Source organism: Varroa jacobsoni, unplaced genomic scaffold, assembly GCF_002532875.2.
Source record: "Varroa jacobsoni isolate VJ856 unplaced genomic scaffold, vjacob_1.0 scaffold_1017, whole genome shotgun sequence".
Classification (NCBI taxonomy): domain Eukaryota; kingdom Metazoa; phylum Arthropoda; class Arachnida; order Mesostigmata; family Varroidae; genus Varroa; species Varroa jacobsoni.
The window spans coordinates 20766-45332 of record NW_019213919.1 but is presented as its reverse complement, the minus strand read 5'-3'; the positions used below and the strand labels follow the sequence as shown (position 1 = coordinate 45332).

General features: G+C 42.4%; 3 protein-coding genes across 11 annotated transcripts in view; 2 read left to right on the top strand and 1 right to left on the bottom strand.

Annotated features, from left to right (window-relative positions):
- Positions 1-286: 286 nt before the first annotated feature.
- Positions 287-24567, bottom strand: part of LOC111265827 (uncharacterized) — a 30535-nt gene continuing 6254 nt past the window's right edge. The window contains exons 3-6 of one of the 5 annotated variants that reach the window (XR_015313204.1): positions 10274-10409; positions 9561-9656; positions 4595-4683; positions 287-2007 (exon numbers count right to left, since the gene is read on the bottom strand). Coding sequence is in view for 2 of the 5 variants with exons in the window: in XM_086970651.1 (XP_086826777.1) it covers positions 9598-9656; positions 10274-10409 (195 nt within the window). In the remaining 3 variants the exon portion in view is untranslated. Of the gene's footprint in view, positions 2008-2703; positions 2806-4191; positions 4684-9560; positions 9657-10273; positions 10410-24567 lie in introns of those variants that run through there. The other 4 variants (XR_015313205.1, XR_015313206.1, XM_086970651.1 and 1 more) reach the window with 4 other exon arrangements.
- LOC111265821 (synapsin) overlaps positions 2755-24567 on the top strand; it is a 40776-nt gene continuing 18963 nt past the window's right edge. Inside the window, exons 1-4 of one of the 5 annotated variants that reach the window (XM_086970654.1) lie at positions 2755-2884; positions 7801-7942; positions 8768-8926; positions 11446-11535. In XM_086970654.1, coding sequence (XP_086826780.1) covers positions 7916-7942; positions 8768-8926; positions 11446-11535 — 276 coding nt within the window. In that variant the 5' untranslated portion in view covers positions 2755-2884; positions 7801-7915. Of the gene's footprint in view, positions 2885-5938; positions 6351-7190; positions 7403-7800; positions 7943-8767; positions 8927-11445; positions 11536-24567 lie in introns of those variants that run through there. The other 4 variants (XM_022842764.2, XM_022842761.2, XM_022842763.2 and 1 more) reach the window with 4 other exon arrangements.
- LOC111265818 (uncharacterized) lies at positions 12444-24314 on the top strand. Its single transcript, XM_022842750.2, has 2 exons — positions 12444-23051; positions 23294-24314. Exon 1 carries the CDS (start codon positions 13371-13373, stop codon positions 22938-22940), a length of 9570 nt encoding a protein of 3189 aa, XP_022698485.1. The 5' UTR covers positions 12444-13370; the 3' UTR covers positions 22941-23051; positions 23294-24314.

Genomic DNA, 24567 nt, shown 5'->3' with positions numbered 1-24567 from the left:
ATGTCAGTAACCCTCATGTACAAGCAACTATAAAGTACGGAACAGAAGTTGGCGCAGTTTACTCTAAGTCGGAACGATTCCTTTCATATTGACTGTAGACGTAAGTTCCTTCCAACTGTAAGTCTACTTGGATCCAGCTTTATGTAATTAGAAAGCTACGAGTAGACATGTGACGCTGCTGTCACGATGGAAGCTTGCTTCTTTAAAATTACATTGCCGTTCAGCCAAGTCAGCAAAGGCCTTCAGCGATAAAATGGTAAAATACTTCTACCGATAACACATGCAATAGACATTCAATCGTGGTTTTATTTAAAGTTCATCCCTATCGTGCTAAGAGCATTATCGGCCGTGCCGGGGTATCGGCCGGAAGGTCTTCAGCGCCGACAAAAAATTTAATGGTTTACAATAAGAAATACGCAGATTTTGATAGCTAGTAGATTTGAATAGTGTGGGCTTCGGATCTATAAAAACCACCTCGAGAATCAAAGCACCTGTTCCATGCGTATGCCAATAGCATAGCGAGAAATAGTAAACGCGAGAAAGTCTTTCAAGGTCACATCCAACAGCCACTCTTCAATCTATGTATCCGTTATACTGCAAGTGTTTTCTCCATCGGTCAGGCGACCCCCTAGTTACAACGGCAAAGACGGATGTGGGATCAGCTCGGACCAAGTAGCGTGAGTTTAGAACACAACTACGAGACGGCTGGGTTATAAGCTGCACAAGTCAGCCTCACCTGAAGAGCTTCTCGAGGGACATCAGAAGTGTTTTTTCGGGACGATAGGTAGGCACAGGCCGAAGCGAGATGATATCTTGCCCGCTTATGGTAAACAGTAGCACGCTCCCGTACTTTGAAAATGCCGTAGTGTCAAAGGACTCATCACGCCAGAAAGAACTCCAGTATACGGTGGAGCTTACATATGCCTGTCGTTTGTTATCGATGCGTAGATCCCATGTGAAACATTCTTGTACGTTGTAACGAGTTAAGCCTCGGCCTGATTTTTATGACGCGACCCGATTTACCGGCCATAATTGTTAGATTAAAACAGACTTTTTTAAACCCTGCCGATATATGTTATACCATCCTTAGTCGACGAATAGATGAGGCGTTTTCCGCAGAAAAACTTTCGGAAACTTGAGTAAAGAAAGTCTTCTAATCTTTTTAGGATAGCTGATATAAGTTATGAGTTTGAGAAGATACGCAGTGCCTGTACGACGATTTGTTTTTGATGGTTATTTTCTATGGACATGTACTAATTCGCAGAAATGACATTTCAGTATCATAGAGTAGTACTAATGTGAGCACAACAGACTTTTCTGTTACACAGAAGGGGAACGTAGAATGTCAGGATACTCAATTTACCTCTGTTGTACGAAAGGTTTTACTTACCATAACAGGAGCGTACTATGTATATACATGTGTGCCATCTGTTTGACTAAAGCGACAAAGACCAAGTATAGCTTCAAGCCTTCAAATCAAAACTGAATATTGAAAATATAGCATTAAATTTTGAAATACAGGAAAGTTAATACGGCTTTTTGCAGTTCGTTAATGTAACTTTGGTAGGAAGCAGATTTTAGCTCCAGCCCATTTAATCCTGTTGATGCCCCTATGTGCTTTACCGCCAGGGACGCATCAAACCGCCCTCTGTCGTGCTCAGTAGCACGCTCTACATGCATCACGATCTACAAACGTTTCCTGCATATATGTATATATATACCGAAAGTGATAGGTACAAAAGGCGATCATTGTGCATATATAAAGCACCACTATGAAGCGTAAATGCACGAAACGTAGTAGATTCTTGGTCTATAATGAATAAAAATTAATAGTGACAATATAGATTATAACAACATCGCTCAAGTACAACGAAAACACGTGCTATCCTGTATGCCACTTCAGAGCCCGACAAAACTAGTCGCTGTTCCGTGGTATGGCCCATGTGAGAACTACTATCGAATCCCATGTCGATGTGGGTCCTGAATTTCTCCAAATTCTCCTGACACCTGTCAACAAGCCAAAATAAGAGCTCTCTTTAAACCTTGGAGACAACCAAGGACTAAGAACATCGTCTCATTTTATTTTAGTCTTGACTGCAGGACAACCCTTGCCGCTTGTTCGATTAAAGTATTTGTAAGATATTTATAGGTTTCCAATATAAAAATAGATAAAATAACACGTTATTTTTTATTTGGAATGGTTGCAAAAATTTAGCGGTGCAAAGCTCCCATCGGTAGCTGGTAGACAAATAGTCGCTGTAACGTTTGTAACAATGATCTTAACGGAACTTAACGTAACATTCACTGTAAGTTGCAGTTACTGCAAGCCGCTCATACTTGCTCTAGAAGAATCAAATACTTTTTACTCCAAGGAAAAATTAGATCAGTATTTGATTGGTAATTGGTACTGAAGTCCATTCCACCTTCTCTACATGAATACTTTTTATATTATTATATAGTAGCACGTAATATATACGTACTATAAACATTTGTATTGGCCGATTGCTCCGCAAATTTAGAATTTAACAGGCCTTATTATTTATTACAGTTTCAATTAGAAATAAAACAGTCTAGCTTATCGTACATGAATAACCAGATTAGCCACGTAGAGTTCGGATCTTGGTAGCAACATTGTGACAACGTACAATTACCATATCCATATAAAATGCTGCCCGAATTGAAGCCTATATTCTACTTTTCTATTCGCAGATCTGCTTAATTCGCTGCGGAGCTCATCTGCCATATCCGCTCCCGCCTCCCCAGCGCGAAGCGTGACGTCATTTCTATCTCGGGGAGTATCCTTGACTGGAACCCTCAAAGGAGCAGGATATAATAAGGACAGACACCTCACTTTGCTTGTCATTGATGATCAGCCCACTGACTGGTAAGCGAAATTTTTCAATGCAGATCGATTACAAATTGTCTAGCTTAATTGTTACCCCTCCCTCCCTCCCTCTCTCCCCCTTTCTCACCTCTCCCTCTCCCTCTCTCTCTCTCTCTATCCCTATATATATATATGTGTGTGTGTGTGTAGAATAGACAGACTAGCATGTCTATATCAATATTTCTTGTAAGATGATGCCTAAACAAAAAGAAGAGCTACTTCACGATATTTTTTACATGTGTCATGAATGTCATCGCTGATCAGTCATAATTTATCAAGATTACAGGTTCGCTTCGGGACCACAACCACTATAATTGTTCTTTAGTAGACAATTAACCGCTCGTCATGCTTCATATAAAAAATTCTGGCGAATGAAATTTAAGGTTGATAAGGGGCTAAAAGCTCCAGAAATGCAAGGGTCAAATAATCTGAGAAATACTAAAAAAGACTAACTGTCGGAGTTCATCTGGACGACTTAATCGACAATTGATGTGCCCATCTCCAAAACGGCCATCAGTTTCTGTATCGAAAACCTAGGTGCATTAAAAGGGGCTTTTCAAGATATTTCGACGAATTTTCAAGTTTTTTATTTCTAAAATCTACTGAGGATTTTCTGTTTTTCTCCTGGGAGTCCTCGTCGGATTTTTCGGAAGCCAATAACTGCTAATATTATAGTCAGTACAAACAGTTCATTTCGAGCAAAAAAGTAACTTTTAATCTCGGTAGGGGCCTGCCCAGGACAAAAAGGCTGGCTGATCCTAGCCAAAAATCTGGAAGCTATAAACTGTTGTTCCCTAAACAAGTTTGTTATTTTTTTGTAGAAAGAACTGTCTTTTATCTAGTACCTGCTTATCTAAATATCTATCGAACTTATCTAGATAAGTTCGTGCCCATCTTAACAAACAGCCCGCCAAAGTCTTCCGCAATTTTAACGCTCCGCTATATATATATATATATATATATATACATGTGTATGTATGTATATAGAGTACATACGCAAAATTAAAAGCAATTACGTGTTTGTTCTATGGCAAGAACTTTAAAGTAACTGGTCCTTGGCCGCGTTTTGTCCTTCTAATCAACGAAAATAGAGTAGAAAAAGGGTGTAAGTAGCATTCTGCATGGAAAGCAAAATTAAGTAGCGCTAATGTTGCAAAAACCTTTTGGCGAACAGGCCATGAGAGACTGCCGACTATACAGGTACCCACGATACGAGATCTGGCATTAGCGATATGACCTTCGATATTGTTTGCGATTTAATATAGGCTATTACAATGGGGAGGGGCGCCAGTCTACAGTGCAAGAAAACAGACTTCTAATGTAGAAAAATAGGTTCCTCCTAGAAGAAAATGCGGTTGAATAAATAACAAGTATATAAGAAAAATTAAATGATACCATATAATAACAAAGACTGCGGTAAATTTTCGGTACTGTCCTAGTCTAGCATCGCTTCTATTTCTTATGTCTTACTGTCGTAGATCTCGATTCCCATTTCAGATAATATATGTACTACTACATATTGAAAAAGTATAAGTTCTATATATTTTATATATAAAGGCATAAATGTCATCCTATAGGCTATAGTTTATATATAGTCGGATATATGGATTCCTATACAGGTGAAGAGTACATCGAATAGCTGAGTGTCATGGCGTGATGGTTTACACCAAACGCACCAACCCGCGGTAGATGCTATCTCGGTCTCAGTACCTTTAAACATGCAGGTAGACTATAAGGCTGTGACTCGAACCTTGACACGGACGCATATCACGTTTTGAGCCTTTTCAGAACATCAGAGTCTGTGAAATACCGAAGAAAAGCTACTTCAGAAAAGGATTTACGAAGACTGGTACATAAAACTGATAACGATGTGATTAGCTCAATCTAGGAATGAAAAATCAACCATATCAATCGAGCCCGCGCATGGTTGTATTCGGCAGTTTCAAGAATTTTAAAGTCTTTACCACAATATGTTTAAAGTTTAATTTAGAACTTTTTATCAGGAGCATTTATTAAATATCATTATTCTTAAACAGTAGTCTATCTGTAAATAGACTTAGTCATTGAACCAAGTGAAGTCTTGAAGGCGACAACGTGGCCACTGTTTCGACCTGTGCAGTGTAGGAAAACATTTCCCTTATGTTATTTAAACCTATGCATTGTACATGCAATATATGAGGGAGAGAGGTACACCTGTTACTAAAGCTCGAAACACAGAGGCCATCGATTTTGCCTTAAAGTCGTAATGACTTCATCAGCAATCAATCATTGCTAAAAACTGATAGAAGCTCAGTTACTATCCTTATCCGTATGTCAGGCTCTTCTTATACCAGTACACTCTGCTCTGCCTTTCTTTAACGCTTGGATGCGCACACAGACATAAAATAATCACATGATAGTCTGCACAATGCATTGTTTTCTAGCAGGCGTCATAAAGGCGTCCTCCCTCACTAGCCGTACGGTCGGAGAAGATGGACACCTGTCGAACTAAGCATCATCCCATACAGCCTTTTCATTACACTGTCGTATGTATAGTACGTACATAACAGGGTTGTTGTTTGTAGCTTCGGCGGATAATTATTGTAATGAATACCGCTGCCGGTACTGCGCCTCGTAGCATCATTAGGAAAACGCTTGTTATTCTCTCTTTGTGACATACGAAATATACAGGACTCGAGAGCCAAAAGGAAAAAGCTAAAGGGGGAAGCCGTAGGTTAGTCGAATCGAAGTGCCCGGGCTGACAAACCCAAGTTATCACTGCACATTGACGCTGGTAGCAATCGTTTGGCCGTTACTTGGTTGTGCAGTTGGCCAGGAAATCGGCACGGGCATTCTCTGTGGTTATCGGGTGGCATCGCTGCTCGTCGACGATTTTTTTGTTGTAGCATTTTCCCAAGGACGTGGCGCACCAGCCCGTGCCATCAGACCAAGCAGTCGCCACGGTAGTACGAGATACGCTGGTTGCATTTTGCCACTATTGATAGTGCTACTGCTGCCGTTTGCCGATGTGAAAATTTATTTTACTGCTCGGGTTCTTCTTGTACCTAGCCTATATTATACTACTACGGCTTATTGCGATACAGTGGAAAAATATACCATCAAGATTGTTCTACAGCATCAACAGAGAAAGAAAGAATCGCGAGGCCGGCAGCAACCACAACAATGGCACCATCAGAAATAGCTTAGGCTTCTTGGGTTTTAAGAGGTTTTAAAACCAATTGTGATCTTGGCATCGGACGTCGATGCCACAAGCTTACCGTTCCTGCAAAGCGTGATTTGTGGTGTTTACTAGAAAGAGCCATTTGTGCCGATCTAGTGCATGTGTGCATCCGTGTATCCGCATGTATGCACGTAAGAATGAAGCGACCCAAGTAGATCTGATGTTGACGCCTGAGATCAGTAGAAAGTCTTTAAATTGGTGCCGGCGTACGGTACAAACACGGCCAGAAATCCTGTTTGATCCTCGGTAAAGACAATTATACACTAGTAGCGATAGCAGTACTATTAGCCTGGAGGCGTCGACGTGATGAGTCCGTATAGAATGAGACAGGGTAAAGAAATCCAAAGGATCACGCGCCGAAGTAGTAGAAAAGAACTTGAGATTTATCGGGCACACAAAAACGAATAACTTGTTGTGTTTTTGAAAAAAAAAAGTATGTTAGATGTCGAAGGCTTTCAAATCGACTGTTACGTTAAATTAGTTGAACGATAACAATGAGAACCACCCGTAATATGACAGGTGGTTGTATTCCATACAATCGAAAGAAGCTCCAAAAGATAATCACTCCTTCATATTTCCTATCGTCGTTCGAAATTTGCTGTTTCGTTTAACGGACGAGCACAAAGCACCGCAATTACTATTATACATCGTTTCTTCTTGCTCAGCCCAATCCCTGCCGACGCCCGTAGGTATTTTAGCACTCTTTTCTCCAGCCAGACAGACAGCCTCGAACAGTATTATGAAGTCGACAGCGTAAAAAGATTGTGATTAAAAATGATGAGTTATAGTTCTGCAATCTTGCCCCTATGCCGGGCCTACTAAACAAACAAGGTTGATGACAATTTGGCTCCGTTCAGCTACTGGAATAGTGCTGTTGTCTAAGCAAACACAGTACAGATGAATGAGTTAATTACCCAAAAAAATAACGATGGCACAGAATGGGCAATAATACGTAAGGGTAATTTCGGTTGTCGTTTATTTGTAAGCCGCACCTAAAATAGACGAAAGCGAGTGAGCTTTGAACAACGCATTTTTCTCGAGTGGTCACAGCGATACATGCCGACCCGAGTAACCCATTTTCTTCATTTCGAATGTACGCCAAAGCCCATTAGCTTTTCTCAGTTGCAGCGATCGAGTGAAGAACGCACTCGAATAGAAAGAACGCGACGCTTCCTGGCACCGAATCTCATCATGATGTTGACCAAACATGACGTTGCTGGCCTCTTCGCGTCTGTGGTTTCCAACCACTTCGAGAAAATCGAGTTGTGCCTGTTATCAATTATGAGACGTGCCTTTCTGTACGTTGTGTCGAGATACAACAATCATTATATTGTTATGTGGGATACAATTATCTATATGATGATCTATGAAATGGTCTACTTTTATATACACAGTCGGGGGCAAACGCCTCTTGAGAATTTCACAGCATTTACTTCAGATGTTGAGTGGACTATTTCGAACCTTATGCTAACTTGCGTATTTCCTTCCAGACACATGTAGAAAATATACTTATCTTAGTTGTCGGCAGAATTTCCCTGAACACTCTGTCGTAAATTGATCCGCATTTTCGTTAGTGTGGATTTCATTTTGAGGATATCGCTATTCGGACGATTCTCGACCGCAGTGCGGATCGAGGTACGGAAGCTATAACTGAGTGGAATCCTCGAAGTTCGACCAATTGTGTTGCCTTTTCCAGGTCTCGCTATTTCCGTGGACGGAAGGTGCATGGGGACTGGGACATCCGAGTGGAGCAGGCCGAATTCAAGGAACTTTCCCTTTGCTCGAACAGCGAACTTGGAACAGCCGTGTCGATGAATTCGTTTCGACAAGGAAATAAGGTACGAGGGAAGACTCAATGTTGACGCAATAAGAAATGGCTAAGACAAATATCGTACGAAAAGCGTCCCACGAATACTCGATCGCTGCATATCTGCAAGTTTAATCTGTAATTGAATTTTTACCGACGTACTATAATATTCATGCAGAGGAGTGTTCGACTAATTTTCGCTGAGTAATATTAACTCGTAAGGACTCGAATCTAGTACGTATAACTCATTACTAAACTATTAAAACATCTGTTATCGATGCTTAAGCGTTCTGATCAGATTTCCTCTGCCGAGGCAAACTACGTTCACAAAAACCAGAAAAATAGAAGAGCTGATTAGTGATTAAATTTTCGAACAATCAGGTCAGGATCGAAGACTTGCTATTTTACATACCGTAACGTCTAGTTTTGAAGAAGAACATTCTCTTGCTTGAGCTATTAACTGTGTTTTTTTTTTAACAAACATTTAATAGAGTAAATAGAAAGTAGAGAGATTTTACTGAAATACATGTAATAAAATAAGCGTATTACGGAGTGTTACTTAATGCCGAGCTCAAACGAAAAGTTAAAGCGGTTCTTAGCGTCGGGTAACAGCAACGACCGATACGAAGCTAGGCCACGGCCCTGTAGAAACCTTAAGCAGGTATATGAAATGGAAGTCAGGCTACTTCCGTCTCAGAAAACATCTACTATTAATATCGAACCTTGCTTATATTCTTCCTAAACCCTACCATCGAACAACAGTAAGATTCATTCACTCAGTCAGTATTATAAATATTACTGGACATCAAATTATTTCGATTGGCTGTTATTATTAAGACTAATTCGCTCTATTTAGGTATCTAAAACGTTTCGGCCCGATTTCCTGTTGGTGAGACAACATGTGCGCGACGCCCACCACGATTACCGACCGTTACTTCTGGGTTTTCGCTATAGTGGGGTGCCCGCAATCAATTCGATACACTCTCTCTATAATTTCCAGGACAAGCCTTGGGTGGTAAGTGACTTTTTTCCAATTATTATATGTTGGTGTTGCCATACAAGCGTTTGAGAGAGGATCGTTAGCTTTCCAAAGTTCTTGGCCGTTACGCAACTGCTAACTTAAGATTCAAGAGTAAGCCACTTTAGAGTCGTTTGAAGGAACGCAAAGTCTGTGGGACCGCATATTGGGGGCGAAATCGTATTCTTAGTTTGAGTGATACATGAACGGAAGCTCAATGTTTATATAAAGAAAACGAATTATAGAGACCTTATCGAGATGATATGTACTAGGCCACTTAGGTATTGGCCAAAATGTTTCAGTTTCGCAGACAGATCAATACCGGTCAAATTGACCGGTGCCAACTTGAGCAAAGTAGCATAATATGGTACAAAATATATGATAAAAACAGATAATTTCCGATAAAATTGAACTAAAACAAAGGCAAAGCTTAGAGGTCGTTAGGACAGTGGGTACATAACAACTTTTGCGGTTGGTAGATGCAGTGCAGGTCGGGCAAGTGTGTAGTGAAGCAGCTTTCATCTTGTCGAGCTGGGCCTGGTGTCATCTCTCTGACCAAGATTCATATTGTTAAGAAGTAAATTGCGCTATTTCACTCAAAGTTGAGCTGCCTGAAGTTCAACTATAGTACCTGTGATTTACGCCGTTCAATATTCCATTCGATGTAGCTAGGCCAATATGTTTGTCTGGCAACAACTCAGCACGCTAAAGTTCACTTTGGAATTATCTGAAAATCAAAAAATAACAGCCGTGAATGTTGTACGCGCCTTTACTCGGTATATATATATATATATATATATATATATATATATATATATATATATATACAATATATAATTTACGTAATATGTGTTCGTTTGGTAAACTCATGAAAATGCAGGTAAAAAAATCATTAATTATTGCCGATTAAAAACTTGTTGTTTCGAGCTGACACATATTTATGCTCTTCGTGACCTCGTATAATATAGATGTTTCTATACTTAAGTACTACATATGATTTATTTTTTCTGTTGGGTCAAAATAACATTAAGAAGCTACGAATTTTTAGCTTTTCCTTTTCCGCTTCAAAGTAATACCAAAACTATGGATCGTGTTGGAAGTTTCTTTCTTCTTAACTGATATCAAATATTTTCTTTGGTTAGTTAATCTAATAAAGAAACATCTGACACCGAAAATTCTAGTTTGAGGTCAACCAAAAGGTCCACTTTAGTTTTACTGATATTTTGTATATCTAATGAGCCCTTCAACGACATCACAGCTAAGTGCAACATACTTGAGCTTTATGTGTAACTTAGATGGATAGTAGGTGTGAGACGTCAAAGTTAACACCATTTGTGTACTTACTATTCTTGATTTCTGTCGAAGGTAACCTAGCAGAGTAGTACTGGTATATTTTTTGCTTGACCAACGTGCCACGCCCGTCCAAGGTAGAAATGAATGTTAGAAGGTGACGGTTACGAGAGTTCCTACAGAACATCATCTGCTAGACAGCAGCCGTAATTAATAAGTATATTTATTATTAATAAGAATGGTCGTAACCGACCGATACGTATGCCAAGTTGCAGCCATATAAAATACTCGCGTCTCGTTTCTTCCGTTATTTGTACAATGCAGCATTGCTACAATTAACTGATTCAATAAAACTTCCAACACGAATTCGGGTTATGTCTGTTATTTTATATATTATATAGCTTTATGGAAATTCATCTGGTACGATGATACACTCGTTATGAGGGCCTACGATCGAGCGCATTTGTGTCATACCATCTTACCTACCTTAACCAGAACACAGTCGTCAAGTATCGTACATTCACTTTCATGGGGTAGTCCAATTGCTACTCGAATATTTTTACCGAAAATACTTGCCGTACAGATAACGTTTTTTTTAGGAGTAGTATTAACAAGAGGGCTCGTACAATTTGTAATATCGACAAAATTATATAGCATATTGCTTGTCTCGCAAATATTGAATATTTTTGCCCCTACTTTTGTTACTTTTTTCGTAGAAGAGACTGACATTTTAGACAACAGTTAGAATCATACGGTCAGCTCCTAAAGGCCTAAACGCAAATATATATGTATATATATATATATTTTTTTTTTTTCAAGGTAAACCTTGCAGAATTTAAGTTAAAAATGTTGTTTTCGTGCAAACGAGCTTAGGTCCAAGTATGATGTAGACCTAGACCTCTTAACCTTCTAACATGCTAAAAAGTGACGTAGATCTTTTTTTGGCTGAAAAAAACTTTTCGTGCGGTACTACATAGCTTAGGTGAAGCCTCGGTGCTAATTATTTAAAATAAAAATCGAATATATTCAAGTTCACGTGGTTAGTAGAAACAATCATCTAGTATGTCCTGTATAAGCAAAAAAACTTAAATACATGTTATTTATAGTTAACTTCGTCTCAGAGGATACCTTATGTCCTAGGATAGAATAGAGATTTTACAATATAACTAGTCATAATTCAATTGAATCTAATTAACTTATCGATATTTACGGTAATGCTATTTCAGTTTGCCCAACTATTGAGTTTACAACGACGTATGGGAAAGGAGCAGTTCCCTTTGATGGAACAAACATTCTTTCCTACTTACCTGGACATGGTGAGTAAGAAATGTTTTACCGAACACGGTTCTCAGTTTCGATACATTAATCGAGCTATCGACTTTTACTTAGATGACATAGAAACACAAAGAGCCGGTGATCCTAATTTCGTTAGATCTTTTTTTTAGACACAATTTTCATATCTAATATTCTTTTTCTACTTAGTAATCATGTGGATTATTTTTGTCAATACCCACGAAACAGCAACTGCAAGCCTATGCATGCGAAGTTGCAGTTGGAACTTTGCGTTGGCGAACGGGGAATCAGTACTAAGGTCAACAAGATTTAACGCCCGCTGTTCTTACCACAGTGGCTACCTATGTGTAACACTTGATATTTCCACACTGACTTCGGTCAAATAACCAAATACTAACCCTTATAATCTGGTTAATAAAAAGACTAGACAATTCAATCGAAGTATAGCCCAAATCCGGATATTTAAATAAAGCCCGATAGATGAATCCTAAATAATATAAAAATCAATAGACCTGTGAATCAATAACGTCAGTGTTCTTAAGGGATCCATATGTTGATATCGAAAAATATAATTTGGTTTTACTATACTTACAGTTACTATTATTATGCAGAAAACGCTGTTGGTTCGTAAAATGGAACACAAAAGGAATCAATCTAGATTTTAGGCGAACGCAATTACCTTGGGCGCTTCGGAACTGTTATTATATACACCTAGAACAGGATTTTATTGTTTCGGTTAAGCCTGGAAGTGATGATCAGTCAGCCCACAGGCTAGAAAAAACACGTAGCAAAGGTACTATCTATAGCGGTGTAAGTAAACGTTACATAAATAGTAAGGAAAATGATTCTCGCGTAGTTCACTTCTATGGCACTAACTCGGTTGTTTAGTTACCTAATTCTTCTACGGTTGCTGGACCACCACTGACACAAAGATGACTCGTCCATCACGCTCAGCTGAGAAATACATTTTTCCAAGTTTTTGCTTCCTCTACTTTTCGTATCCGAAAGTTCATAAGAACAAAAGCAGCTTCGGTAAATGATGGCTATGATCATATCCTCTAAGTATAACGAGCCAAATTAAAGTAGTATACGTTGCTAAAAATACAGTTGTATTATAACGCTGTGAAGCGATATCTATGCTGAACACCAATCGGCTTTCCATTATCTTCCGTAATGCGTAGCTGTAAAGCTGGGCTACAGTAACCTCTTAGACTTTGCTAGGTCTGCTTATCGCGCCTGTTGGCGCGAGCAAATAAGCAGTGCCAGCTGCTGGAGGCTCTGGTAAAAGACCGGTTTTCGTGCCTCTGTTGCTTTGAGTGTAGTAGCGTCCTGGCCAAAGTTGTGCTTTTAGGTCTGTGCGAATGCATTATGTTGAGGTCGTATTCGCTAGCTTGTACGACTCTTCGTTCCCGAGTTATGGCCCAGTGGTCAAGCCAGTCACCGTCGTTGTCGTTCTAATGTGTAATGGCGTGCTGCCTGTGCCGCATGTCTCTTGCGCTCTATTTTGGTCGAGGGCGAGTCTAGATCGGGTGCCAACTACCAGCGCAGCACCATCGGGCAGTCCGTCCTGTGAAGAACTGCGACTGTTGACTCTTATCGCGACGCGAAAACTGCAGCGCGCCAGAGAAGGGTCTATCTGCTTAGGCCGGCCGGGCCTGATGGCCCAACGCCACAGCAAAGGCCAGCAAGACGGTTAAGTAGCAGACTCGTGAATCCTCACAGTGTAGCTATCGTGAATCCGCATGAATTTATACCGATATCGTGCCTCAATGATTACAAAAAAAATGGACTGATGTACCAATTTCGTGTGTAACAGCCTACCAAAAGAATACGCGAAGAACAGCTTGCACTCTACATTATGTCTGGGAAAGAGGATAGCCCTGGAGCCGAGAGTTTCCATTCGCTCGAGTGCGACACAGAAAGCAGGTCTAACTCATTGTACAGCGATGCTGAGACTACAAAACCGGGTCTTTTCCAGGACGACGCGGTCGTCCCGGAGGTCGATTCAATGGAGTGTAAAACTGAAGATGAAGTTACTCATCAGCCTACTGAAGTCGTGGACGAAATGACCATGTTGAGAGCAAGGCTAGAAGCAATGAGTAGTTATGCCGACTATGAGGAAGAAGGCGTTCCTAGTGATGGCCGGTCCAAGTTTAGGCCAAAAAAAGGTGATTCTTTCAATAATCCCAGCGTTGTCACCACTAAAAGTGATGATGGGCGTTACTCGTCCGGAGGCTATCTTGACTCGTATTCGAATCCGCAACCCCGTAAACCACCGCCTGATCGCAAACGGCAACGCGAGCTCAGCAAGACAAGGGCTCAAGAACGAAAAAAAAGAGAATTTGGATTTAGTGAAAGTGACATGGGTGTGAATCCACCACAGGTTGAAATCGATCCTAATGATGTGCCGTTCGAGATGCAGTTGCCTGATTTTAGTCATGGATATACGGAGCCGACAATGCCTAGCGGTTCTGGTGGCAAATACCTTGATGACGCGTACCTGATGGACAGTCGAGGCAGGACCCCGGAATCGTATGACAATCAGTCCGACATGAGTCGTTCACCGGTCCCTTCAGAGCTTGAACGAGGACTAAATGAACCTTTAGAATTCAGTGTTGAAGACTACCACAGCGATCACTTTGAACGTGTGTCTCGCGAGACGGACGATATCATAAGACAAATAGCAGCTACTCTGGATGATGCTCGTACAACCGTAACGAATACCGATGCAATGCAAGGAGAGGACATTAATTTCCCAGATTTCCGTGACGATGAAGATCCAATATTGCAGGAAAGATTTGTCTTAGAAGAAACTGAAATGGAATTCTCTCCCAGTCCTGGCTCCGGTTTTACCCAGTTGCGAACCACTACCACTCGACGAATGTCATTTGAGCAGACGAGCATAATGGGGTTTACTGCTGCAGAATTAGAGGATGAGCGGACGCCTAGTCCTGAAACCGAGGCACTGAGATATCAAGCAAAGTACGCTGACGTAAAACGCGACTCGACTATAGAAAAACTGGAAAGCCTTTTAGAGTCTTATACACCCCAAAAAACGTTTCTTGACGCTGAAACGATGGAAGAGATTTCAACGTACGGCCGTGTTCGAAAAATAAAAAAACAGAGCTCTGAGGATCAAAGAATTCTTGATGAATTTGAGCGTCACTTCGATCTGTGTTTTGATGATAGTGGAGAAGAGGACGAATTTGTATCAATTAACGATGCTGAAGATATAGCAGATCGTGCTGCAGGAAGGATTCCTGAAGACTTCTATACAGAAATGCTTCAGCAACAACGGCCCTTTAGCTCCTCGCCAGAGGCTAATATCAGGCAAAACTTTGACACTTCAGAGAGACCAGTAGGAAGCTATTCTAAAGTGCCAGGTTTTGTTACTAACAATCGGACCCTTGCACCGAAAGCGGACTTGTTTGATCTTCGAAGATCACGTGAAGTAATCGACTTGGTGGAAGCTACAAAAAATGATATGCCCATTCATGTGAACCGCAGGAAATCGTTTTACGATGAGTTGAGTGACCACATTGAACCAAGAAGATCGCTTGATGGCCAATGTAAAACACACGCCCTGACGCCCACAGGAGAGGACATTGTACTCGAGGTTCCGAAGGTGCGGTTACAGACGCAGAAATCCGACGCGTCGACCGCGGATAGTGAAATGCTTTTTGTGCCCGTTGGAGCAGAGAAAGAAAGGTCTCAGTCACCATCGCGGGATGAGGGAGTTTGTGCCAGCAGGGGCTTCTTTGAAGAGCTCGACGTTTCCGAACTCGAAGAGAAGGCTAAACAACAGAGAATTATTCCTTTTGAAGACTCTCATATACGAGTTGGCACAACTCTTGAAGACCTAGCTGATCGGCCTAAAACACCAATAAAAGCGTGGAGAGCTGAATTGAACTTACAAACAGGAGAAAAAATGTACGAATCTGAACGATATGGTGGGAAAGACAGGAATCCCAATTACGGAGAAGCTTTTGGCCGATTTCCAGTTAGAAAACTTTTTGTAGAACAGCATTCTACCTATGAATCAATTGAGAGAAGGAGTCGCCGTGATCCCCCTGTCCGGAGCAAAGGACGTGATGTTCAAACATGCGAAGAACGTGCATTGCAAAAGCAAAAGTTTATAAAGGCTCCGGCTTCGACGATGACGTCGGCGTTCAGTGCCCGAGTGCTCGATAGTGACTCCTATGGCGAAGAGCCCCTCAGTGTAGGAGCGAAAATGGCTACTTTCCCTAGAAAAAATGAAAAACGGAGGAGAAAAACTGGCCCTCCAGACGCTCGCCTGGATAAAACACTATTTCGAGAAACGTCTAAGGATCGTTTCCTCAGAGAGGTTGATGGGCAAGCTTCATTGCTTGAAGGTAGTCAGAAACGACTTCGAGACTGGCGTGCAAACTTCCATCAATTTCCGCTAAGCTCCGAAAGTACTGAGGTACCCCCTGGTAATCTTGAGGAACGGTCGCTAAGAAAAGTTCCTAGCTATGAAACTATGGAGTTGCCTGACGCGTCTTCAAGTCAACCTACTCCTACGCGTAAAGGAAGTTTTCGAGGGCTACAATGGTCCACAGATAATTTTTTGGATTCGTACAACAAGTACAAAGGTCAAATAACAAGGACCCAATCCATGGAGAACCCTAATGAGTGGAGTCAGAGCGGGTACTTCCTTAAGCCGTTTCCTCGAAGGGCACGAAGCCGACAAAGTGTTCTAAGTACACAGTCTGCTGCGACCGATTCGCTGAATATCAAGACCATAACTTCCGAGCACTCGGATTGCAAAGAAGCTGGAACTCATACGCTGGGCAAGTTGGCTGATACGACCCTATTTCAAAATAACCGTTTAAGCGATTTACCTCCTGAACCTCCCAAAAGAACAAGATCGATTAGTCGTTGTATTAATCACCTTGATCAGATTGCTGTCGACCAGAAGTTTACCTTTCAACAGATGAACTATCTTTCCTCGGAGCCGCCCACAGCCCCTCAAAGAAGGTCGCGTTCCGCGAGCGCTCAGCGAATTCCGCAAGGCTATTACGAAAAGCTCTATCCGGTTATTGACACCAAGCATCCGGAAACTGTGGGAGATTCCAATGGCCAAATAGGCCAGGTAAGTGCTCACATCAAAGACGTTGAACCTACAGCGGAAAACGCAGCTAGCCCTGTAACCATTGGCGCAAAACGGCACTTAGATGTCTCACAAGAGATTGATTCTGTCAGTACGGAAGCAACAGTTGTCACCTCCAAGCCGGAGGAAGGACTCGCGGCAAAGCCGTCTGAGGACAAAGACTATGAAAGCATCGTCGTGAAGCTGAGACGCGATTCCGTTAGAGGCACTGGACAAGCGAAGGCAGAACAGTCTGGTAGCGAACAATTCACTGCGAAAGGATCAGGTACAGTCGAATCTACAAATATATGCGGTGAAGTGTCTGCTTTGAATATGTCCGTTGCACGATCGGACAATAGATCATCCTATTCCGATGAAGAAGTCGTGTATTCTGATGAAGAAATATCTTCCATGTTCACAGTGACCTTCAAGCCGGGCACTAAAGTAGCCGAAATCGAGGAGACACCAATACAGAGTTCAAAAAGCTCAAGTAGACGAAGTTCAAGCTCCGGAATGGACGAGAGGCATCGACAAAAGGCACGACACAATCAAGAATTGTTGCAGAAAATATTACAAGATACGAATATAGAAGAGGATCAAAAAAATACAAAAGATTTCAACGAAACTAATGCCAACGTGGACCTAGGCGGAAACACTGAAAATCTGGCACAGGATATTGAATCGACGGGGAAGAAGAGTACGGTTAAAGTGCCTCTAGATGCTCAGGATGATGATAGCTCAAAATCTTGGACAAAACAGTCTAGTGACGAACAAGCAAGAAAAAAACAAGATTACGTTGAATCAGTAGAGCCAAAAATTTCACCAAAGGTGATCCATAAATCTGCTCTAGCTCAAAAGCCAGCCGAAAGTAAACCACGATCGATTCAAGATGTAGAAAACACCTACAAAGCTAGCACCGAAAGCCCAAGCTCTGTTAAACGAGATAAAATCTACTATTCCGACGCAGCTGAAACGACAAGCGCTGCAAGTCATGTTACTGCAATTGAAAAGCCGAAAATCGAAGTGATCAGGAGTAGTTCTGTGGAAAGTGGCTATGAAATCGTCGATACAAGCGGGAACGAAAAGAAGCCGCAGGCCCCACAAAGGCGAGGACGAAGCAGCGCTACTGGAAGCGGTGTGGGCGGTGTCGGCGACCTCAAAATTATGTCGCAAGATAAATTTGGTCTTGTAAAGCCGACCTATGACGATCTGAATGAATGGGCAAGGAAAGCGCTGAGCAGCGATGATGAAGCGTCCTCATATCACGAAGATCCGCACCTCGATAGACATTTTGATGAGACACTTGATGCTATCAATAGGATTCTCACAAGAACACCTCGGGAAGAGCTAGAACAACCTGCGGAACCCATCGATCGAAAGCCATCGATCTCAAAGTTTGAAGAGCTTTCCAATCTTCGCGATGTCCTCAGACAAAAACTTGAACAGAGAAATCTGGCACGCAGCGTATCGCAAGGCAAGAAACAAGCCACAAGCATGTCGCAGGAGTTAAAAGAGTCGATAGAAAAGATTGATGATAGATCGAACGGAAGAATCAATCATAAAGAAGGTCAAATTATAACGGGCGTCTATCTGGACGGAGTCTTAAATGCCATTAATTCTGGAGACCTGGCTTTGACCCAATCGGATGAGGTTTACGAGCCTGTTGAAGAAAAGGAAGAAGAACAGGATAAATTTTTTGGAGGAATCATTCGCGGAATCCGAAGATCTATGGACCTCAGTTGTCACAGCGAAGGACTCTTCAAAAAACAAGAGTCAAGTGACGGTCAATCGAAGGGATTCTTTAGTGATCTCATACAAAAAATCCAAGACAAATTTGAAGACATCAGCGGAGAGATCCGTGATTTTGACTCTAAAAAGAGGAACAGCTTGGTGATGCCGAGTAGACAAATTTCAAGTGACAAAGATAACGGCACACATGAATCCGGGAGATCGAAATCGGCCATGTCAGGTGTGTCTAGTGAGTTGGGTATATCCGACCGAGGACGGTCACCTCTGCCATCGTTTTTAACTCAGCCTCGTATGAAGATAGAGTATACGACTGATTCCGAGATGAGCATGGATTACGAAACTCGATACAAGAGACCAGCTCCCAGACGTAGGCGTACACGCGATCGTATCTTTGACAGTAGCTCGGACATTCCTAATTCATCAACTAATGAAGATTTCGATTCTTTCTTCCGGTTTGGTAGCCAGCGACGTCGTTCGCAGCCTTCGTTCATGACAATGACTGCTCCGAAACCACCTAAGCGCACCAAAAGTACAAGTAACTTGAACGCTTCATCATTAAATGTACCCCCATTACCACCAAAACGAGTGAAATCTGATCATCTAATGATTCCACAAGCGCCCCGTAGGACCAAGTCCAAAGAACGCCTTGCTCAAGAAACGCCACCACCTCTACCGATGAAAAGCGCTCATGGAAAAGTTCCTATTTTTCCACCAGTGGAGAGTGCTACAGCAACCTTGGTCTCCCCAGACCGTTGGCAGAAAGGCCATCTTGTAGAAATGAAGCCATCTATGGGAATATCGTTAGATCATAGTGCTCTCGAACAAATATCGACAGCACCTTCTGGTAGGCCTACTTTACCGTCTCAAGCCGATAGATTAGTAGAATCAACAAATATGCAGCCACTCCCGATGCACGATTCTATAATACGTCAAGATGTTCTGGTATGCCCGAATTCTGCAACGGATACAGTACCACAAAGACCAAAATCCTGGGAAGAGTCCCTTATGTCTACAGGTTCAGAGCAACCTAATAAGGACACACTTAGAATGTGCACAACGGATCCGGGCTTACAATTCCAGGACGCCGTCTCTGATCTGCCGTGGGCACCTAAGACATCATCACCTTCGCTTTCTGAAAGTCTATCTCCAGTGCAAACCTCTGTAGATAATGTTGCTAAACAACTAAATGAAGATACTGGTAAGTCCATGACCCCTCGCCGCAGAAAACGTGACGTACATGAAGAGGATGACATATTCTATAATGCGTCAGACGTTGAGCCTCAAAAAAATGGAAAAACTATTCCCAGTACTAGATCTAATTCGTTTTATGAAACCGATGTGCCTGCTCAACCGGCCTTTGACTCAACCGCCCTAGGACAAAAAGAGCAATCTGTCACTATTAGAAGTCAGCAAGGTAAAGTGCAACCAGACATAGCCGATTCTTTAGCAATAGAAATTGCTAAATCTACAGAAAACAGTCTGGCCCAGGAAACAAAAATCGATGTGGCCGCACGTAGCTTCGGAAAACTGGATGCATCTGTTTCAAAACCTGCAACATCCTCTTCAAAAGTAAATTCTTTTTCTGTAATAAAAGATGCTCAAGATGAGAGAATGAGCTTGTTTCCTGATACAGCGGTTAATGAAAAAATGGGAGTTACTGGTGTGTACGCTCCTGGTATGGGGTTACCATTTGCCGGCCCTAATGAAAGGCAACTTGGCCAAAGAGACCGAAGCGGAAAGGCTGGCACCACTGCGTATGGACAAGAACAATATGGACTGACCGGTGAGGCAAAACCGGATAGTGTATATATGCCGGACATACTTCTGCCAGGGCCAGAGTTTGACGGTCTCGTTCAGGGAAATGAACTGGCAGCTATGGAGGGAGAAATGCTTAAAACTGAGTACGGTTCGCAGGAGTCTCAAGGGTTAGTAAAAAATAAAGGCTCAATAAGACCTTCTTTATATCCAGTGGGCATGGGCCCTCAAGGAGCCTACATAGACTCTAAAACTGGCAAAGTGGTGCATACAATTGCGCCACCTCCAGGATCCTCAGGACATGAACCAGGTAAGCACGAATCCCTTTCCCTCAGACCCGGAGCAGTCGACCGAAACAAACCTCCAGTAACTGAGGAGGCAATAGGACAGGCAACTAATTTCGCAGGCATGGGACCTCAAGGGATGTTTTTAGACAAGGAAACTGGTAAAATGATATATACAGGTAGTGGTCCGCTTACAGAAAAAATAGTGAAGGATTACCAACAGCAAGGCTGTCCTAACATTTCACCGAACGCTGGCCAAGGTATCCTTGAGTTAAATAACATACAAGATCGCTTTGATGCGTTGATGGTAAGCGAGACCATAGCTACCGAACAGCCTACACAACACGCGATATACAGTAAGGCAAATAAAGTCAATAAATACCAGGTCCCAGAGCCCCCAGCTAAAGTCGTCAAAGCACAACGTAAAAAGAAAGATTCTAAACAAAATGATTTTTTGAATGCACCAAAGATATCCGTGTCTTGTGGTGACTTGTCGGACGGCGGTGGCGAAAAAAATCTTTTATCAAGGCTAATCCCAATTCGTACAAAGAAAAGGATGAAGCCACAGTTTATGAAGATCGATCCAGAGCAACTGGCACGTCTACCGACAATGCGGCCTGCGACTCCTGAGCGTGCGTCATCTACAAACAAAAACTTCTTGACAGTCGATGATCCAAACGCACTAACTCCAGGTTCAGAACAACAAGGAGAAACATTCACTAAACGACTTATTCGGCGAGGCTCGCACGCCCTGATGGGTCTGACGGGTTCGTTTAGGCGGCACCGTTCTTCTAGCTACATAGAAGGCACTGTACCCGTTGACTCCCCGTACCAGACAACTGTGATCGACACTACGGATGGTACCGCTTTAGATGTCAAGAATCCTAACACACAAACACTAGGATCAAGTTCATCTATTCTTCGATGTCCTGAAAGTACCAGTAGAGGTAGAAGTGCTGAGCCCGTCGCTATTGGAACTGAGAAATCAGCTAAAGTCCTTCAATTCATCTCTAGTCCAGTCCACGGCCGTACGCTAAAATCAGAAACTAAACCGGTTAACGCAGAAACTGATCCGTTTTACCTTGAAGAGCCAGCGAAGCCGATAGTTATCGATATAACGCCATCTCGGCAAGATATCCAGTTTCCGGTGCACGGACGCAAGCTCAAGCTTGCCACTGAGGGCATTCCGCAACCAATTCGGCCGACTGAAGAAAGTTATCTCTACTCGCAGTACACAGATGGCGAAGAAGGAGTACGAAATAGGATGCCTGATATCGACCCGCGTACACAAGTAATAGGTCTCGGACGAGGTGACGAGAAGCGCGGTAGCATCGACGATGAGTTCGAGCGAGACATTTTCATCCCCAAAGAGCCTAAATTACCCATATCGCTGACAAAGATGCTTAAGGGCGCCTTTACAGGGAAGGGCTTGCCATGGAGCACTCAACTGGGCGGCCGTGAGTGGGCGCGTAAACGGCAAAACCGTATGGATCTACACTCCGGAGCCAACTCGCTGCTCGGTACTATCCAGGTAGCCGCGGCAGGTGTTGAGTCGCGGCATATCTTTGCTGAGGAGGCTCGTTTGCGTAAAGCAGAAGAGAATGCTCAAAAGCCAGAAAAGATGGGCAAAACGATTAGCTTGGCCGACCTCATGGATATTCGACAATCGCTCCGCAACGAGGAGCTTGCCCGTATGGTCGCAGGAGCCCCACCAGACGCAGTTCTAGCTCATGTCAAAGCATCGCCATACGTCGATAGTATGACCACGGAAACGCTAAAAAAACTTTTGGTGCCTGATTTCACAAAGATTCGTGAATGTTTGGAGGAGCGTTTCCGAAAGAAGATTCCCAAGGAGAGCATCGAGAAACAGTATCAACCGTTTAGGTTTGATCGCGGAGTCGCTCTTCCCCAGGAAGAAATGACCTACGTGCGTACGGGTCCCCTTCGAATGAACTCTGTCCGAAACCAGATTGAGCCGTCGGACCTTACAGATCCGATAGTTCAAGCCCTCTACGGCGGCTCGACTTACGGAGCAACTCCGTCCAAGCCCCCGGAAAGGCTAGAAGAGGCTGAATGCAAACCGCTGACTCTTACACTCCCAGATTCATTATCAGCAGTAAAAAGGTTTGATATTCTAGCACCGGCAACTCCTGACTCTGGCCGTAATGCTCACGAAGTGATTCGCGAGGCGGCAGAACTCGCAGCTCAACCGCCACCGACGCCTAAGATCCCGCCTTTAACTTTGCCTGTCGAAGCCTGTCGACCCCCACCAATGGCCCCCGTGAATGCCGCAGAGTATCCCGTCACAGGGGTGTACCGGTATATACAGCCGAAAGCACAGACTGTCGAGGTTCCCGAACCCGACATTAACCTGTGTAATCGCCGCTCATCGCTGATTCTAGTCAACGCAAAAGACCTAGATTTAAAACCACCACAACGTCTCAACGAGCTCACCAGTGTTAATGTTGATATTAAGCGTTTAAGGCAAAAACTGCCGGCCTACAAGAATTTCGTGGCTGCTGAAGTGTGAGATATAGAAGAAACTTACATACTATCGAGCAATTGAACTGGAAGCCAGACAACGCACGATTTTCCCCAAGGGTGAAAAAGCCAGTCTTGATTGAGCTCCTGAATACAAAAGGTATAATATGATTATACTTATAAGATCTCTTTTGCAAGGATCGGTACGCATCTGTACAGTAGGTGTCCATTTCAGAAAGCGAATTTCAATTAGCAAGCAATTCTTGTTGGCCCCTTTTACGTCTTTTTCTTTCATCCAGCTTTACCTAATAAACTGGAAATCTGAATAGCATTTCTCACAGATGTTAGCTTAAGCCGAGCTTCGTATTAAACGTTTAGCTTAATGTGAGACATCTGTTTCAGGAGATCGGCAGTCGGTCAATGGCAATGTTTTGATGGAGCCAAGATCCCGCCGTTTAGTTGAATCCTTCGACCTCTGTATAAACCAACATTTCTACTTTTGTATATTTCACGGATCATAAAATAAATCGAACCCATCTTACATAATATATCACCTTGGAAGCTCGTGATTTCGTCATAGAATTTTCGACCTACAGCTATGATTCAAAGCGCTCAATGGAACACATCATTGGATTTCTAATACTTGAATCTGAAAACACAAGCGACGATAGAAAACGCTGCACTATCTGAAAGCTGTATATACGTATATTTTGAAACACATATTTGAAATTTAAATACGTATATTTCCTCAAGTATGATTCGGTTATACTAAACTGTTGCAAGTTCTGCTATTCAAAGACATGATTTTCTTCTTCAGTTAAGCTTTCTTCAGATCATTAATTACATTATATTAGTCCGCGGAACTTGCGTAACTTTTTGAATACAGTTTATATACGAATATGCTAATCTATATCTGTGAATTAGCACATGACTTCAGCGAGCTCGCTCATAGACGCAAGCTCATCATCATCATCTTATCTTTTTCGGATAAATGGTCGCTTCATGGTCTGACCACATGTGCGCATGTCAGTCAGGATTGCCTTCTGCACTGGAGTCATGAAAGACGTCGACTGCAAAGCTCCTAAAACTAGTGAGCTACCCTTACTGTAGCAATAAAGCATCGATAACCTGCTGATAACTTTTCGATACGCTCCCTTGTATGGACTGTACGGTATGCTTAAAATTGCTTGACGTCGTTTTTAAGCCAGGTATAGGTTAGCGCTGCTGCCGAGGCTGCAAAAGCATTAGCAGGATATGAGGTGCAACTGTTATCGGTAGTACAGGACATAGAATTTGAAATATTTAGGTTACTTTAAAGTATCAGATAATGGCATTTAGAAAGCAAGAGCTTTACTTGTCTCTGATGTTGGAAGTTAACCAGTCAGTAGTGCGGTAAATAAAACTAGTACTAAATTTTTATAAATTAAGGTGTGCTTCATCAACATTGCCAACAGCTCGAGTGTAACGATGGGCATTGACCAACCCACCATCATATTTCCATCGTATTGAAAAGATTACGTTTTGTCAATTTGTGCAAGTCAATTATGCAGTATGGTAAGCTTTTTATATAGGCACGCGATGACGGCCATGTATTTAAGACGAGTGGATAGGGAAAAGGTTTTTCAAACAACGACCTCATTCAATAGACAGGTTATCCGTCGTTAGAAGTTGTTTTC